Source organism: Colletotrichum higginsianum, chromosome 6 (assembly GCF_001672515.1).
Source record: "Colletotrichum higginsianum IMI 349063 chromosome 6, whole genome shotgun sequence".
NCBI lineage: Eukaryota > Fungi > Ascomycota > Sordariomycetes > Glomerellales > Glomerellaceae > Colletotrichum > Colletotrichum higginsianum.
In genome coordinates, this window is record NC_030959.1 from 2,696,593 (window position 1) to 2,712,376 (window position 15,784).

General features: G+C 57.2%; 5 protein-coding genes across 5 annotated transcripts; 1 reads left to right on the top strand and 4 right to left on the bottom strand.

Moving 5' to 3' along the window:
• Positions 1-3,092: 3,092 nt before the first annotated feature.
• Positions 3,093-3,982, top strand: CH63R_09214 (uncharacterized protein; the record flags this gene model as incomplete). The annotated part of the gene is made up of 2 exons (XM_018304188.1): positions 3,093-3,616; positions 3,685-3,982. The coding sequence occupies 2 exons, from the start codon at positions 3,093-3,095 to the stop codon at positions 3,980-3,982; spliced, it is 822 nt and encodes a 273-aa protein (XP_018156211.1).
• Positions 3,983-4,886: 904 nt separating this feature from the next.
• Positions 4,887-6,005, bottom strand: CH63R_09215 (uncharacterized protein; the record flags this gene model as incomplete). The annotated part of the gene is made up of 1 exon (XM_018304189.1): positions 4,887-6,005. The coding sequence occupies one exon, from the start codon at positions 6,003-6,005 to the stop codon at positions 4,887-4,889; it is 1,119 nt and encodes a 372-aa protein (XP_018156212.1).
• An 828-nt stretch (positions 6,006-6,833) lies between these two features.
• On the bottom strand, positions 6,834-8,380 carry CH63R_09216 (Formyl transferase; the record flags this gene model as incomplete). The annotated part of the gene is made up of 4 exons (XM_018304190.1): positions 6,834-7,698; positions 7,759-7,874; positions 7,934-8,004; positions 8,104-8,380. 4 exons carry the CDS (start codon positions 8,378-8,380, stop codon positions 6,834-6,836), a joined length of 1,329 nt encoding a protein of 442 aa, XP_018156213.1.
• Positions 8,381-8,894: 514 nt separating this feature from the next.
• On the bottom strand, positions 8,895-10,096 carry CH63R_09217 (uncharacterized protein; the record flags this gene model as incomplete). The annotated part of the gene is made up of 2 exons (XM_018304191.1): positions 8,895-10,019; positions 10,076-10,096. The coding sequence occupies 2 exons, from the start codon at positions 10,094-10,096 to the stop codon at positions 8,895-8,897; spliced, it is 1,146 nt and encodes a 381-aa protein (XP_018156214.1).
• Positions 10,097-12,394: 2,298 nt separating this feature from the next.
• On the bottom strand, positions 12,395-14,766 carry CH63R_09218 (Glycosyltransferase family 28 domain-containing protein; the record flags this gene model as incomplete). Its single annotated transcript, XM_018304192.1, has 3 exons — positions 12,395-12,888; positions 12,969-14,017; positions 14,153-14,766. The coding sequence occupies 3 exons, from the start codon at positions 14,764-14,766 to the stop codon at positions 12,395-12,397; spliced, it is 2,157 nt and encodes a 718-aa protein (XP_018156215.1).
• Positions 14,767-15,784: the final 1,018 nt, after the last annotated feature.

A 15,784-nucleotide genomic window follows, 5' to 3' on the forward strand; every position in this document is an offset into this window, starting at 1 on the left:
AATGGCGGAAAACGACGTCCACCTCGCGAGCTACATTCGACTACATGGGGCGAGAGCCGCAAAGACGAAGGCCACGTTAGAAGGGTGAGTGAGTGAGTGAGTGAAAGGCGGGGGCCGAGCGGATACATGTGGCCAAGAAGAAACGCCGCGGGCACGTCGATCACGGGCGTCAGGGAAAACCTGCGGCTGCAGCAGTAGCAGCAGCAGCAGCAGCAGCGGTATGCGGCAAACGTATGCGGCCCAGCCGGCAACGCTCTAGCTCCGTCCTTTTCCCGAGAGCCCTACAGGGTCAAGTCAAGAGACTCTTTGCCGAACCGGCAGCGAATATGTTTCTCCTTTTTTCCCCCTGTGGTTTTGGCGTTTTGGGGCATTTCGTTCGTGGGCACGCCCGCCGACGCTGATGCGGCCGGACGGCAGGAGAGAAGACGAATGGATGACACACGCTGAAGCTCCCAAGGGGGTTTCCTTCTCTTTTTTCTCTCTTTCTTGAATTATCTCGGGACGAAAGGACTATATGGCTCGAGGGCAAGCCGAACGCCGCCTGTCGAGCCGGTGTCCCGACGACGAGACGACGACGACGAATGCAAGACGTGAAGGGTTGTGGAGAGTGGGGGACCTCCCGCAGGTCCGGGAACCGGGTAGACTAGTCCGGGGGGATAGAACAGACACCAGAACAGAACATAACAGACCAGACCAGGACCAGACCAAGCACAGGGACAGAGGACCTCCCCAACATCTAAATTTACGCTCCAGCCAAGAGAAAAAGAGGGACCCCCTCTACTCCAGACTCTTCGCGCGGCGCGCCGCGACCCTCATCTTGATAGAGACAAGAGAGAGAGAGAGAGAGTGAACGAGGATGCACCAGCCTCGAGAATCCCCATGCCTCACTTTTATGTCCTCGTGGCCCCGGGGGGTGGGGTGGCGCTGCATTGAGCCGTAACCGCCGAGACTGAGCAGGGCTGATTTGATCTACGCCGCCAAGCCAAGTCATTCGATCGAGGGAGCAAATGGCGTGGGGAAAAAAGAAGAAAAGAAAGACGCCGAATAGAACGCCCCCCCCCCGCCCTTCCCGGCCATTGTCTGGAATAATGAAAAGAAATAAAGCTTGGTGGCCAAGAGAAATCGCGAAAGGCGAGGCGGAAGGTAAAGGCGAAAAGGCAAAGGCAAAAAGGCGGGGATGCGCACGTTTGGATCTGCTGGCTTGTATTACATCGTCGCTCTCGTCCTCTTGGCAGAGAGACAACACCACAGACAACATACATACACACAACACATTCCTCGAGGAGTGGACGACCTTGCCTGCAATGAATGGTTCCTGGACCGTGGTCCCCCCAAAACTGGACTCGTCGGTTTCTGGGGGGGTTGAGGCTCCTCTGGCGGGTGGGTGTGGCGGCTGGGAAGCGGACGCGAACGACATCTACCTCTCTCCAAGGGCACACCATTCCATATTGGCCGGTTCCTCAGGGCGACCCAACGATGTCCGACCCCGGTTTCCCCTTTCCTCTTGTCTCTAACTCTCTCACTCTCTCACTCTCTCTTTCTCCATCTCTCCTGTCGTCAAGTTTTCTTTTCTGGTGCGTTGCCCGTCGATCGATCAACAGTGTTTCGTCGCGTCCGGGCTGGAGGCGGTCTGAAACGGACAATGCGTGGGTGGCCAGGATGGACGTGGGAGGAAGTGAGGGGGGGGGGAGACCGCCCAAAACACGGCCGTTTGAGCCGCACCTCGAAAGGAAACCAGCCGTAACTGTACTGATATCAAGATTCCCGTACTCACAAATGGATTTTGGGGGGTGGGGGGTGTCCTCGTAAGTCCCTGAACCTTTTTGCGGCAGGTAGATGCCGCCCTGTTCTGCACCTAGGCCGTGGGATAATTGCATCTTCCCCTTCCATTCGAAAACAACAGTCAGCGATTGAGAATGAGAGTCCGTGTTGTCCCTGTTTCCAACGTCCGATCTCGAAACCTCTCCCCCCAACGCCCACTTCCCGAGGAGGGGATCGAGAAAGAGGGACACGTCAGATCGATATAGCGTGTAACAACAAACCGCAAGAATGGAGAGAAAGAAACATCAACGATGACGGGCTTCGTAACGCTTTGTGAAAGAACGGGGGGGAGGGGGGGTAAAAAAAAACGAAAAACCAACGAAAAGTGAGGCTCAAACCAGGGAATAGATATCCCCTTCCCCCTCGTCCCCAGTCTCTGATTTGGCAGGCAGGTCGTGACGCGGGATCAAACACACAAGCTAGACGAAGACCCTCAAAGGAAGAAACGCAGACGCTCGAGCCAAGAGCGGCCTTTGGCCTATTATGATTTCCCGTCGAGAAGGTGTATCCAGGTTCGGCAGGTGACGGTCTTGTTTGGGAGGGGGGAGGGGGGGAAGAAGATTTGCCTTTTTCTTCCTTCCTTTCTTTCTTTCCCTCTCTATTTCTCGGCGCTCGCTATCCAAACCGAGACTGTGTAGAACATACCATCTAAACTGTATACTTTCTCTACTGAAGAAGGAGAAGGAAGAGAGAACGAACCAACGAACAGAATGCGAAACCGGGCGTGTGACTTGGAGGTTGTCTGTCGGCCAGTCGCCGCAGACTCCAGAGAGGGGAGAGGAGGGTCGAGACATGCCATCTGAAGGGACGATTCGTCGAATGACGGGTGGCCGGTCTGCCCTGTTCAATGTGCGTTTGGTAATTCGGTTTCGTGCGAGGGGGTGAGGAGGACTCGAGATGGGATGAAAATCCACGGGCGGTCGCCAGCCGGCCAGGGTTGTCGTCGAGTATGTATGCGTGTGCGTGTGTTAGAGAGTGAGAGTTGCGCGTATTGTATGAGTGCATGTATGAGTGAGTGTATGGTGTGGGAGAGAGGGTTTGGTATAAGACTTGCCCGCCCTCTTCCCACATGTCTCTCTTCCAACGGCCCTGCGCTCTGCGGTCATCTCATCCAGATCCCTTCATTTCTTATTTACTTCCTTTTTGTCCTTTATTGCGGCCGGACCGCCCTTTTCTCTTCCTCTCTCTCTCTCTCTCTCTCCATCCTCTAAAGTACATCATCACCAGTCAGTCCATAGCACCCTTCGTCAGCCAGTCAGCCATCCGCCAATATGCAGCTCTCATTCCTCCTCTTGCCGCTTCTGTCCCTCACGGCCCTGGCCCACGATGGCGAAGGCCGCAATCGCAACTCGACAGAAGCCCAGTGCAAGCGCTTCCTGCGCGGCGAGAAGCTCGTAAAGATCGCCAGCAACGACACGCTCCTGGCCGAGATCACCAACAACAACGCCACCAAGATCGACTTCATCAAGAAGAAGGCCGCCGAGATTCAGCCCAGGCTCGATCAGGCGAAGCAGAATGCCACCCTCATGACAGCATGCGAACAGGTCCGCGCTGTGCAGCACGAGAACGGCCAGTGCCGCTTCATGCACCGCATGGACAAGCTGCAGAAGCTTGTCGCCAATGAGACCGCCCTGAACCAGGTCACCAACAACAACGCCACAAAGGCCCAAAAGCTCAAGGACTGGGCCCAGAAGGGCATGACCAAGCTCACCGAGCTTCAGGGCAACCAGACCCTCCTGCAGTACTGCTCCGCGAGGGACACCAAGGGACAATGCAGGCAGATGAAGAAGCTGAAGTAAGTCCCCGTCCTCCTCCAAGGTAACCCTACCAGAAGAAGAGTTGGCTAACCACGTTGGTTCACAGCAAACTCGTTGCCCTCTCCAAGAACGACACCGCCCTGAACGAAAAGTTCAACGGCAACGCCACCAAGATCGAAATGTTCAAGGCAAAGGCCGCCAAGAAGGAGGTCAAGCTCAACGAGATGATGAACAACTCAACACTCATGGGCGTCTGCCAGCAAATCAAGGCTGGCAAGGGCGGCAAGAACGGCGCCAACAACAACAGCCAGAACGGCATCGACAGCGGCGCCGCCGGCGTCAGGGCTGCCGGTGCCCTCAGCGTGGCCGCCGTCGTCAGCGTCGTCGTCGGCTTGTTGATGTAGAGTGGGCCGAGAGTGCCGGGAATTGGGAACTTGGGAACTTTTTTTGGATGGCTTGATTTGGTCCTCGGTCTGACACGAAAGAGATCGATGTCGTTTGTTGCAAATGTTGGCGCATGCGCGCGGCTTGTACAAAACCACCGTCGAATTAGCTGGGGGATACATCTTGGTATTTCACTCATTCTGATGGCTCGACGTGGACCTGACACCAGGTCAGTCTTACGGTAGATGGGCTCCAAGCTATGGATCATGTTCATAAGTAATGAGTGGCTCGAGAGTAATGTTTTTGTAGAGCAAAGAGAAAACATGAAAGGTTACAATCGTTACCAAGTCGCTCGCTGGTGCGTGATGCGTGATGCGTGATACTTGTCCCGCCGTTCGACTGGGTTCGGATCGGATCAATCCAAAGACGCCCGTGGTTTTTCCAGGTTCTGTTGTCAAGATGCGTATGCAATGCGCATCTTCGAAAACGGACGTGCTCCCTACCAAAGACGCTGACCCAAGATTAAATCCCGAGAAACCGGGATGGAGGCCACACTCGGGCCCGCACCCAGTGGGCGGTGCAGACTCTATTTCTGCAGGAAACGCAAAATGTGAAAACGCCCAACTAGAAGTCAATATCTTGAGTCAGAAGGGGGCGTGCATGGGGAACTAACCAAATGTAATAAAAAAAGCAACCGACGTAGAAAGTTTCAAGTGGCGATTTGCAAAGAAGAGTGGTCCCGGGTCGGTCTCATTCACGGGCCTCGGGTCTGAAAACGACTGGAAATGCCAGTCAGCAGGTAAGACTTGCGATTTCAAACCCTGATCCGAGACGCACCTTTGAAATGAAGCAAGTTTGCTGATAAGTTTAAGTGAATAAATCCGTGTAGCATGTCTAGCAGCAGAACCACGGCCCAGGCATTAACTAGATATCGAAATAGTCGACAGTGACCTTAAGAAGCCCATTGTCGATGTGCGTTCCCCGGGTGGCAGCAGCAATCCTCTGCTGTACGTCGTAGTGGAAAGACGCTTTGCGGTTGGGAGACCACAGCACGACTGGCGACCAGCGAGTGGGAGCTGTTCGCTGACGGCCCTGACGGTTGTGCATCCGTCCGTTTTTCCCTCTGGTTCGATGGGGGGAGGTGCGGTGATTAGGTTTGTTGGACATTCGAGGTAAGGGAGTGCGAAGTGAACGGCTGTCGACTCTTTTCTGTCCCGTGATCTTCGGCGGGGGAGTCTGGGGACGTTCCTGTTGTCCGGCTGTTGAGACTGGTTCAGAAGAAGGAGATGGACGATGAACGACACCTTCGCCAATGATGTCGTCCATTGGCTCAACCGGAGATGTGGGAGGTTCTGTTAATGGTGACCAGGAAGGGCCGCGGAGTCTGGGAAGGCGCAAGCCATCTTCGCCATCCGAGTCGGCGCTCCGGGACTGTTCCATCTCGGGCGAAAAGCTGCCCGGGTAGATGAGACCGGCCTGGTGAGTAAGAGATTGGCATCTGACTGTCTCTGAGCAATCGCTCACAGACGGCGCATTCGATCGCGTGATCAGAGGGGTTCGCGGGGCACGGATTGGAAACGGGTCTACAAGGCCCTTGTGAACCGGCTTCGGGGCCGCTGATCGACCGAAGATAGGAGCACTGGGCTTCTCGACAGGCAGAGCGGACGAACCCGCGAGCAGTCTTGTCTGTTTCGTTGCCACGGTTGTGACGGGCTTCTCACACTGCTTCTTGTGCTGGCCGACCATCCGAGCTCCAGAAGAGCAAGGCGACATCTGTCCGTCGCTTCCCCCCTCCTTCTCTTGCTGTCCTGACTGGTCTGTAAGAATTTCGATTCCCGTGAAGAGTACTTCTCCGGGAAAGTGACAGACAGACAGAGGCGAATCTCCTCCCGAAGAGTCATTGAACTGGACGACGGCACTGTCGACTACGTCGAGTAAGTCCATGACGGCTTTGACCTTCCCCGAACTGGCTGGGGCGGATGGCAAGGCGGCCGGGTGATCGAGGAGGTCTGGTAAGTGTTTGCTGAAATCGTCAGTTTTCATTTTAAATCTCGGTATTGTTTGTAAGTTGATAGAGAGTGTGTAGATGTACCTTACGAAACCGAAAGTCGAGAACCAAGAGTGAACAGGACAGGCGAAGGATGAAGGGAAAGACGTCGACGACTTGGGCAATTGCAGACGGAAGTTGTGGAGGAGGAAGAGACGGCAAATCGCCTTTTTTTGTTAGAGGGTGGAGTGGAGGGTACAGTTGAGGAAAGAGCGACCGGTCGAACTGCAGGCGCTCTGTATCGTTCCTACGAAATGTAATCTGGTGAGGCTAAGATCCGTTGTGTGTATTTTGCACAACGATACTATCAATGTTCATAAGTGTAACAGCCACGTATAAGACGGTAAGATATGCCGAATGGCATCTCGGGGTTTACACAACCGCTATAGACACACGATGTTTCCCTCAGGATAGTCCGATGATACACATGATCTTCTATCTACGGCTTCAAAAGGCCGATGTAGCAACGTCTAACTTCGCCATTAGCCGATTGCGCCCAACTTTTCCACATCACGGTCGCGAATTGCCACAACTCGCTTCATTATAATAATCTCGCTGACTGGGAACGCGCCGGGTTTTTGAGCCGAGAAGCCTTCAAAGACATCTATACGGCCCAGGGGCACCTTGGATGCCTAGCCGTGAGGAACACACTCAACAACTCCTGCCCCCTACCCCCCGGGGATAAAACAATAAATGTCTTCGTGATGTACACTTTCTAATACACTACCACCAACCACCCTTCGAGCGTCCAGGTCGGGATTGGCGCCCTCCACGATGGTTCACGCAAGCGGAAACCCACCGACAGTTCCGGTTTCGAGACCGGACTAACCGCCCAGGATGAGCGCCACGATAGCCGTCCCGACCCACGACAGCCAGTCGCTCCCCTTCTGGCCCGGCCCGTGGCCGTCGTCCTCATCCTTGACGACCTCGCTGAAGTCCCCAACCACCGCGGCCGCCGCCCTCGGCCGCCCGCCCTCGACCGTGACGGTCGACAGCTTGAGGCAGCCTTCGCCGCCGGGGGTGGCGATCAGGATGCTCTTGCCGTCCTCGTCCAGGAAGTACGGCGTGAAGCTGAGCTCCCACGACTCGGGTTCCTCCGTCTTGCCCCGCGGCATCCACACCCACGAGACCATCCTGACGTCCCGGACCTCGTCGGGGAAGTCGTCGCTCGCGAGCTTGTTCTCCCTGCGCAGGACGCACCGCTGCTGGTACTGCTTCATCAGGTGCGGCCGCTCGACGACCTCGGCGTCGCCGAACTGGACCCTCTTGACCGTCTGGCTGTCGTGGTGGAAGGCCGCGCACCAGACGGGCCCCAGCACGCGCCGGCGCAGCAGGACCTCGTCGGCGGACCACGACCGCCAGTCCATCTGGCGGTCGTGGCTCGTCACCTTGGGCGCGTGGGTGAGCGGCTGCTGCGCCAACTCCTCCGGGGTGGGCCGCCAGCCGATGTCGTTGACGGGGGGCACGTGCAGCCCCCTCCGCAGACTGTCGACGAGGGTCTCAGCGGCGAGCGGGGTGACGAGGTCGTGCAGGTCCCGCGTCGTGCAGTTCTCCGGGATGGGGATGGGCGGCGTGTAGGAGACGACGGCGCCGTGGTCGAAGGATTTGGGGTGAAGCGTCTGAAGAGTGACGCCCGTGTGGGTGCGGCGCTGGAGGAGCGTGTGCTGGAGCGGTGCAGGGCCGCGGAAGCTGAGAAGGGGGTTTTGTCAATCACGATACGTCCACGGCGATGCGACAGGTCTTGTTTACTCTGGGAGGAAGGACGGGTGGAGGTTGAGCCCGCCGTACTTGGCCTGGTTGAGCAGCCTCGGGGGTACGAAGAGACCAAAGGACACGGCGACAATGAGGTTGATGCCTTTCGGTGGCTAAAGTGGGTGTCAGTACAGATGAATGTGAACTCGTTTAAAACGCGGGTACACGGTACCTGCCACCCGGTGAATGTGTCCCTCTCATGAATCGGCAGCTCGAGCTTCTCGGCGAGACTCTTCAATGGTACTAACACCCATGCGGCATCAGCTCAGGTCTTCGTCACGACCCTCGTCCCACGACGCATCATGAGGGGCGGGCGGGTGTACACTCGAGAAACACACGCACCCTCGCGAATCTTCTTCATGCCTCTCCCCGAAAGCTTGCCGGGCCGGACGACGACGTCGAGCGACTCGATCAGCCCCGGGTTCCGCCTCCTCTCGGCGTCCAGCGCGTCCAGCGCCGCGCAGCTGAAGTCATCGGAGCCGCAGAACAGGATCCGGAGCGGGTCCGAGACGCCGGCGGCTGCGGCCGCGGCCGAGTAGGGTCGCAGGCCCGGCCGGCACGTCAGGCCGAAGGGGGGGGCCCGCGCAAAGGCTGCTGGTCGGAGGGCCAGCCACGTCATGATGATGAGGGTTCCGAGGGGACGAGGTTGGATAACATTGCCTTGCACGCAAAATGAGAGCCGCCAACTTTTTTTTTTCAGGGGGACTGGCAGCTGGCCACGATTTTGACGCGAGATGGCCTCGCTCGGAATTGTGGAGCCCGTCATTTTGATTCAGCGACTGGGCTTGTCAGGATGGATGACATATAGTATATGCATATATACGATTTATGCATCAATGGATGCGTCTGAAACGGACATGAGAAGGGCGAAAGGCAACAACATTAACGAGAAGAATTGCTTTAGGCTGATGAATTTCCGAGAAAACGACGGGAAACCCCAGGAAACCCATCTACATATTGAACCACCCACTCGGGTTATCTCATGTGTCAAATATTACGCCGAAAAGATTGCCATGGTGACTCCAGTGCGCAGTTCTGCCTCTTGCGTCCGCAACATGCAACAGCCTCTTTCGACACCTTGACACCTTTCGATTTCTTCGCATTGGCAACTGAACTTCCAGAAAGCTACTCGTCTACGAGACTGACCAGTCGCACGCAACTATCCACCGTGTTCCTTCAAGCTCGACCTCCCACGCAGGCTGAGAGATCGCGATCGTGCTCCCGACGACGACAGACGCCTTCTGTCCCAGCCCCGTCAGCCTCCCCTCACCAGCCAACATGAGCCTCGCGGCGATCTCCTCGTTCGTCCCCTCGCTCTCCACAATCCTCCGTCCCCTGATGAGGTACATCCGGTTCCCGGCGCGCAGCTCGTCGACGACAATGGTCATGACCAGGTCCGCCGGCCGGTCGCTGCCGGTCCAGCCTTTAACCTCGGCGAGCCAGGCTTGCAACTCCGCCGCGAGCCCTCCGGCGACATACTTTGCGCCGCGCCTCTGCGGCGAGAAGGCTGGCGGCAGGCCCTCTTGGCGAGCCGCCTCGGCTTCAGAGATTTTGAACCGCGGCGCTCGGTGGAAAGTCGGCTGCGTTTTCGGCGCGCCTCTCTCGTGCCGGTCGGGGGTGCCCAGGTCCTCCTCATCTCCGTTTGGCGCATCTGAATCGGGTGGGTGTTCGTCTTTGGCGTCGGGTAGTTCCTCGTCCTCGTCCTCATTTCCCGAGCCTTTCACAGCGCGCTCATCGTGGAGAATCATGTCCACATCTTCCTCGGCGTCATCGTACCAGCTCGGCGCCGGCGAGATCGATATCCGCCTCCTTTTCGGCGTTCTCTCCTCGATTTCGCTTTGCAGCGCACTAGGCGGCTCAGATTCGACCTCGATGGAGTCAAACGACCTAAAGGTGGCCGGTGGCGGAAGATGCTCCTCTTGCTCGTGTTGAGATTCGCTCTCGATATCGGAGTCGATCTCGATCCTGTTTTTATGCCTTTGCGTCCCGGCACCTAGTGCCGACCGCGTCGCTGAGGCTGGCGCAGCCGGCGGAGAGCTGTCCAAGGCATCGTGAATGGGGTCCCTGCTTCTCGACGGCCGAAGAGTCCCTGGGAACACGGGTGTCGAAGGCGGCCGCTGTGTTGCCGACGTAGGGGCGAAGCGCGGCGTCGTCTGGAAACGCTGGCTGCCGGTGAAGACCTGGGGTCCGCTGCCAGGGGTTTGCTGTTGCGATGCCGGGGGTCGCTTTGAGAGGAGGAATCGGCGAGGCGTGGGTGTCTGTCAAGAAAGGCGGTCAGCAACAAGACGTGGAACAAGGATGTGCCCGTACGCACAGAAGGTGGTGGTTGCGTCATGGAGGTCAGCCGAAAGGACCGCGTCTTCGTCGTAGGGCTTTTGAGACGGGCAGAGTCGTGACCATCGCGTAGGTCGTTCTACGGATGCGTCTTTTGGAAGTGGGCGGTTGCGTTAGCGCTTGCCTGTGCGGAAAAGGAGTGACGTTGGCGAGAACTGGATGAGCAGTCGCGTGGATCAATCGCATGGAGGAGGGTTGGAGTCGCGTTAAGCATGGCGGACGTCATTACTTAAAAAAGGGGGGGCTTATAGCTTTTATATACATAACCCCTCTAAGCTGGCAACCCCCGATGAAGCCCACATAGTGAAAACGTCGACCTCGATGGCAGTAACTCCTGATATTTCTTTCATGTCTTCGTAGCTCTTTATATCTTTCGTTTCAAAGGTTTGCGGTTAACCTAGTCACTTTAATGACTGGTGTCAAAGTGACTGATAACTGGAATGGACATGTGTCAAACAACCAACTTCAAGTACCCTGCCTATCACCTCGCAACGAGACAACGTTTTTGGATCGGCGGCTATCTGGGTTATACTCAGACAGAAAAATCATCACTTTTTCAAGGACGCAGCCCTTCTCTGCGCTCAGATGTACATGATGTTTGACTCCATCCATCTAACACGCTTATTTGCTGCTCGTATTGCCCTATTTACTATTGAACTAGGCACGTCTCATTGTTAAACTTGTCGGACTACTCAGCACGAGGATCAAGGGAACGGCGAGTTGTCATCTTCCAGCGTTAGAACCAAATACCCATCTCGTTTGGGTGTCATTGACTGTAAATCTAGTGGTCATGTTAGAGTTATAACACAGCCCAGACTTAAGTGAGGTTTCCACGTCCACACGGTTGTCGTTCGTTGGCCTGCTTCATAAGACTACCAAACAATCACGTTCGCGGGATGTTAGATGTCGAGGACACAAGAACCGTCCAGAACTGGGACGTAATCGGCTACCGCGTCTTGTTTATCGTAACACCAAATTATCTTTCAGGTATTCATGGGTCAAGGTATAGATGTTGAGCAGGCTAGAGGGAGAGGGGACATCTGGTTCAAGCCCATGACGTCTAGAGAAAGCCCGCATCCAAGTCGCCTCCAGGACTCCACGGAATTCCAATAAACACCAATATGCCATTTTCAGAGTGCGAGCGTTGCCTTGGTTCATCGTAACATCTTTAGACATCCGCTTTTTCTTTCCGTCTCCGGATTACTTCACAGGTGGCAGGTTCGCATTATTCTCAGGCTCTGTCCACTGTTTATTCAACCATCTTGACACGCCACCACAGAGCGGAGAGACAAGTATACCTTGCCGCCTTTGTCCTCGGACTCGACTCCGAAATCCCCGCCTGAACCCTCAAGAGTCCAATCATCGACTGGGACTACCAATCCGGCGTCTTTCTTCCCGCAGGCTTCAGCTCTGATGGCGATGAAACCATCGACGGCCACGTCCCCATCCGACCCGAGCGGCTCGGCAACGTCGGGATGAAAGCTTCACAGCAATCTGAACCGCCCCAGAGACCATCCCGCCAGCCAAAAGACCTCCAAGGAGACACAGCCCTGTCACGCGAAAAAGGCTCAGGAGTAAGCGTCTCCCGGCTCTCCGTCCCATCTCGAAGGTTGTTGTTGCCATCCGACGTCAGACCTCGCGCCCAAAGACGACGACAACGACAATAACAACTGCAGCAGCAGCAAGCATCGAGAACCCCCCCCCCCCTCCCCCCGGGCGCAAATTGCCAGACGCGCGACCAAACGCTCCCCCGGGACCACCCTCGTATCCCGCACCGGCTGCGTGACACTCATACAGCCCAGCATGCAAACCACATGGCTGGCAGACGGACGAAAAGGAAACAGAGTCCCGAGCCCGACCGGCGCAAAAGTAACCCGTGACGATGAACCCGGCGACACCAACAACAACGGGCTTCATGTTTTCAGGCCGTTTGACATGCCCACGCCCCCCCGAGAGCGGCTGCCTGCAGGGGCTGCCAATACCATGCCGCACGACAGATGTATATCGGAGAATTATCCCCTCCCACCACACCCTCTCATGACATGTAGCGAGCGTGCTGCTGTCGTTACTTCTGCTGTGTGACCGCAGGGCCAGCACACATCAGCCGAAGCTCCCCTTGGTGTTACACACGCCAACTATACCATTGGGAACAACACTGGAATACTGTACTATTAGGCTTGCACATCCGTTCGATAACGCCTCCATATCACAGCCGAGTACCTACACCCCGCTCCCTATCGCGAACATCGTCCGACAACCGCCGGCCGCAAGGGGAGACGCCCACGAGAGATACCCACGTTCAAGCCCTCTTCCTCTCATCCCAACGCCTGACGATATCCCCAACCAAGTCCCTCCCCGTCTCGGCCCCCTCGACAGGCAAAGCCTCCGCCTCTGCCCGTCCCAGCCTCACCCTCGCCTCGGCCACAACATCCCCCCTCGGCCTCTCTCCCATCGCCCTCGCACACGCAATCTCCAGATGGCGCAGCGTGATGCCCACGAACCCGACAACGACATTCAATGAGACCAGCAGAGTCCTCGCGATCCCCAACGGGACTTCGAGGACCACCCGCGCCGCCCCCCGGTGTCTGCGCGCCAAGACCGGCGGCTGGGTGACGGTGGAAATGAGCTCGACGAGCGGCGCCGAGACGAGGAAGGAGAGCATCTGCGCGTATGTGTACAGCCGCGGGTTGCTCGCGTAAAGCTTCGGCTTGAACGGAGACGCGAGCTTGTAGAGAACGAAGTCGAGCAGGTTGAACAGGCCGAAGGGTACGGAGGCGAGGACCGTCAGGGGTGCTGGTGGACAGAATCATGGCCGTTAGCAAAAGATCAAATCGAATCCCCAAAGACAGGAAAGGAAACATGGCGACTTTTACCTCTCAGAATGTGAAGCCCCATCTTCCCAATGTGCCCTCTCTTGCCATTCTCTGCTACACTCCCGAAAACCTGCCCCAGCCCCAGAAACAAGCCCGAGACCGGGTCGCCAGGGCTCACCAAGTCGGGCCACTTGACCAGATTCAACGCCCTCAGTTCCCCCCTTCTCACCCGCCCATTATCCACGAGAACATGCGCCGCGACAGCAGACAACCTCTCCCCACCGTCCGTCTTCCAAACCGCAGGCCGTCCACCGTAGACGAGACACCTCCCCTCCCGCTCATACACACTCAACGTCTCTAGAATCCTCTCAACGCAAACCTCTTCCCCGGGTCTCTCCCCCTTCAGACCCTCCGCGAGCCTCTCCGCCGCAGCCGCGTACTGGGGCTCCAGCAACTCCCTAAGCGCCTTCTCGAATCTCTCCCCAGTGATCTCGGCCATGCCGAAACCGGCGTCCGGCCCGCACCCAACAGACACCACCCGCGACGCCCAGAGCGGCTGGTCCCCAGCGACCGGCACCACGAGCGTAGGCCGCCCGCTTCGCAGCGCCATCGCCGTCGTACCACTGCCGCCGTGACACACCACGGCCCTGACCCGCGGGAAAAGCCACGCGTGCGGCGCATCATCGACGACAAAGACGTGCTCTGCGGGCCCGTTCAGCCCTTCCAGGTTCGCCCACCCCCGCGCCACCACGGCCCTTACACCCACCCTCTCCAACGCCTCGACAATGCCCTCAAATACGCCCTGCGCGTTCGCGAAGGACATACTCCCGAATCCGACATACACCGGTGGCGTCGCCTCGGCCTCGAGGAACGCGACCAGCTCCGCCGGCGGCACGTACCCCTCCGGCACGCCGGCGAAGACGAACCCCGCGACGTCAACATTGTCCGGCCAGTCCGTCGGCCGAGGAAGCAGCCGCGGCGACCACAGGTATGTGCAGGGGACGCCCATCCGGTTGTACTGGCTCAGCCACCAGGCCGGGGACATGGGCTCGAGGCCCATGCGGTTGACTCGGACGTCGTTGATGACGGATTTCATCGTCTGCAGGAATCTGGTGAGAGGGCTATCAGGGTCCCGGCCGCAAAAGCAAGAAGTAGGAATACAAAAACAAAAAAAAAGAACAAAAAAAAGGGAGGAAAAAGAGATGAGAAAGAGGAAATGAAAAGAAAAGGGAGAAGAAGCTCACATCAGGTCTTGAAACCACCACGACAAGGCATTCTTCGCCCGGCTCGGATTCTTCAATGCCCACCCGGCTTGCGAATGCGGCACCTCCTTCGAGTAGATCCGCGGGTTCATTCCGAACAGATGCAGCGGCACCCCTAGCAACGCCGCCGCAGATGTCTGGTTGTATGGAAGCATCGTCGAAACAACCAGGTCCGCCACGAACGTTACTTCATCGCTGTCAAAATCGCCATCCACCTCTTCGTCGGGCCCGTCGACGCAGGCCGCCCACCACCTCTCTCCCATCTCGCGAAACTCCTCCTTGATGACTGGCACGAGCTTATTCAGTTCCTCGCGCGGCAGCAGCCGCCTCTCCATCATGGTTTTAATGTCCGTCCGGCCGATGGAGCGGAATTCTACGCCGGCGGCTTCGATGGCGGCCCGGTACGGCGGGTGGCTCGCAACGCGCACGCGGTGGCCGTGCCGCCGCTGGAGAAGAGTGGCGACCGCTAGCGACGGCTGAAGGTCGCCGCGCGAACCCATGAAGAGGACGACGATGTTGAGACGCATTGGGGGTGCCGGGTCGGCGGATGAAGCGCCGGGCGCGCCGGCGTCGAACTTGTTGGCGGCGAAGCTCATAGTTTGTCTCTGCTTTCCTTTGGCAACGGTAGGCGTGCTTTAACTGTGTGTGATGACTGTGAGATGTCGTACGAGGACGAGGACTCTCGACGTACGAGGATGCAGAGGAAAAACACACTACAGGTTTCTTCGACCCCGGTTCCACCTCGTACCGGCTGTTTAAACTTTTGGTGTTTTGATTGTCTCAATTTCCTGTACTCTAAAATCTCACGTGAGACACGATTACTGGCCGTCGACACCATCCCGCCGGCTACGCCAGCAAGCGCAAAAAGATCCTGGCACCAAGGCAAACATGGCGCCAAGATCGGCTGTGTAAGCGAATCCTGCGAAACATCACGCTGTCTATCATTCGCGGCTCCAACAAAGAGACGACGCAAGGATGTATTGGAATTACTGGCTTGTGAACGTTTAACATCTATATCGCTGAAGCCCGCGGTCGGCGCTCCGGCGTGATGGCAGCCAAGTCTCGGGGGCGAGAAAGTGGAGCTCGACTTCCGGTCCCGGTAGCCCGCCGACCCCGGCAGTCTTCGGGGAGCTCCCGACCTTCCTTAGCCGCACAAGAGGGGCGGCACAGGTCGTCTCTCATCCGGCCTCGGTACTCGTCATCTCACGGGTCAAGCCGCCACCGTCATGTCTCAGGATGTTGAATGTCACAGGTCGATAGACACTTTTTTGGTTTTCGCCTCTTGCACACAAATTCAAAGTTCAGAACGACAGTGGGGGTGCCTTGACCCCAGTTCGACCAGGCTTCCGATGCGAGAGGTGATAGAGCGAGACAAGGTCGGGCGCACAGGTGTCAAGGACTGAGATCAGACTCACACTTGTCCTTGTCTCTCACTCTCAACTCTGTCGAGGCCGACACAGTTCTTCGGTTTCGTCATCAGACGACGCCGCAAGTGAGACCTAAACGCCGTATGGGAAAGTTGCCAAAAGCCGACGGATAGACCGGGTTGCACTTCTCCGCGACGTCTGAAGTCCTCGGTCGGTTGATGCAAGGGGCAATGACAGTGAAGCAAAG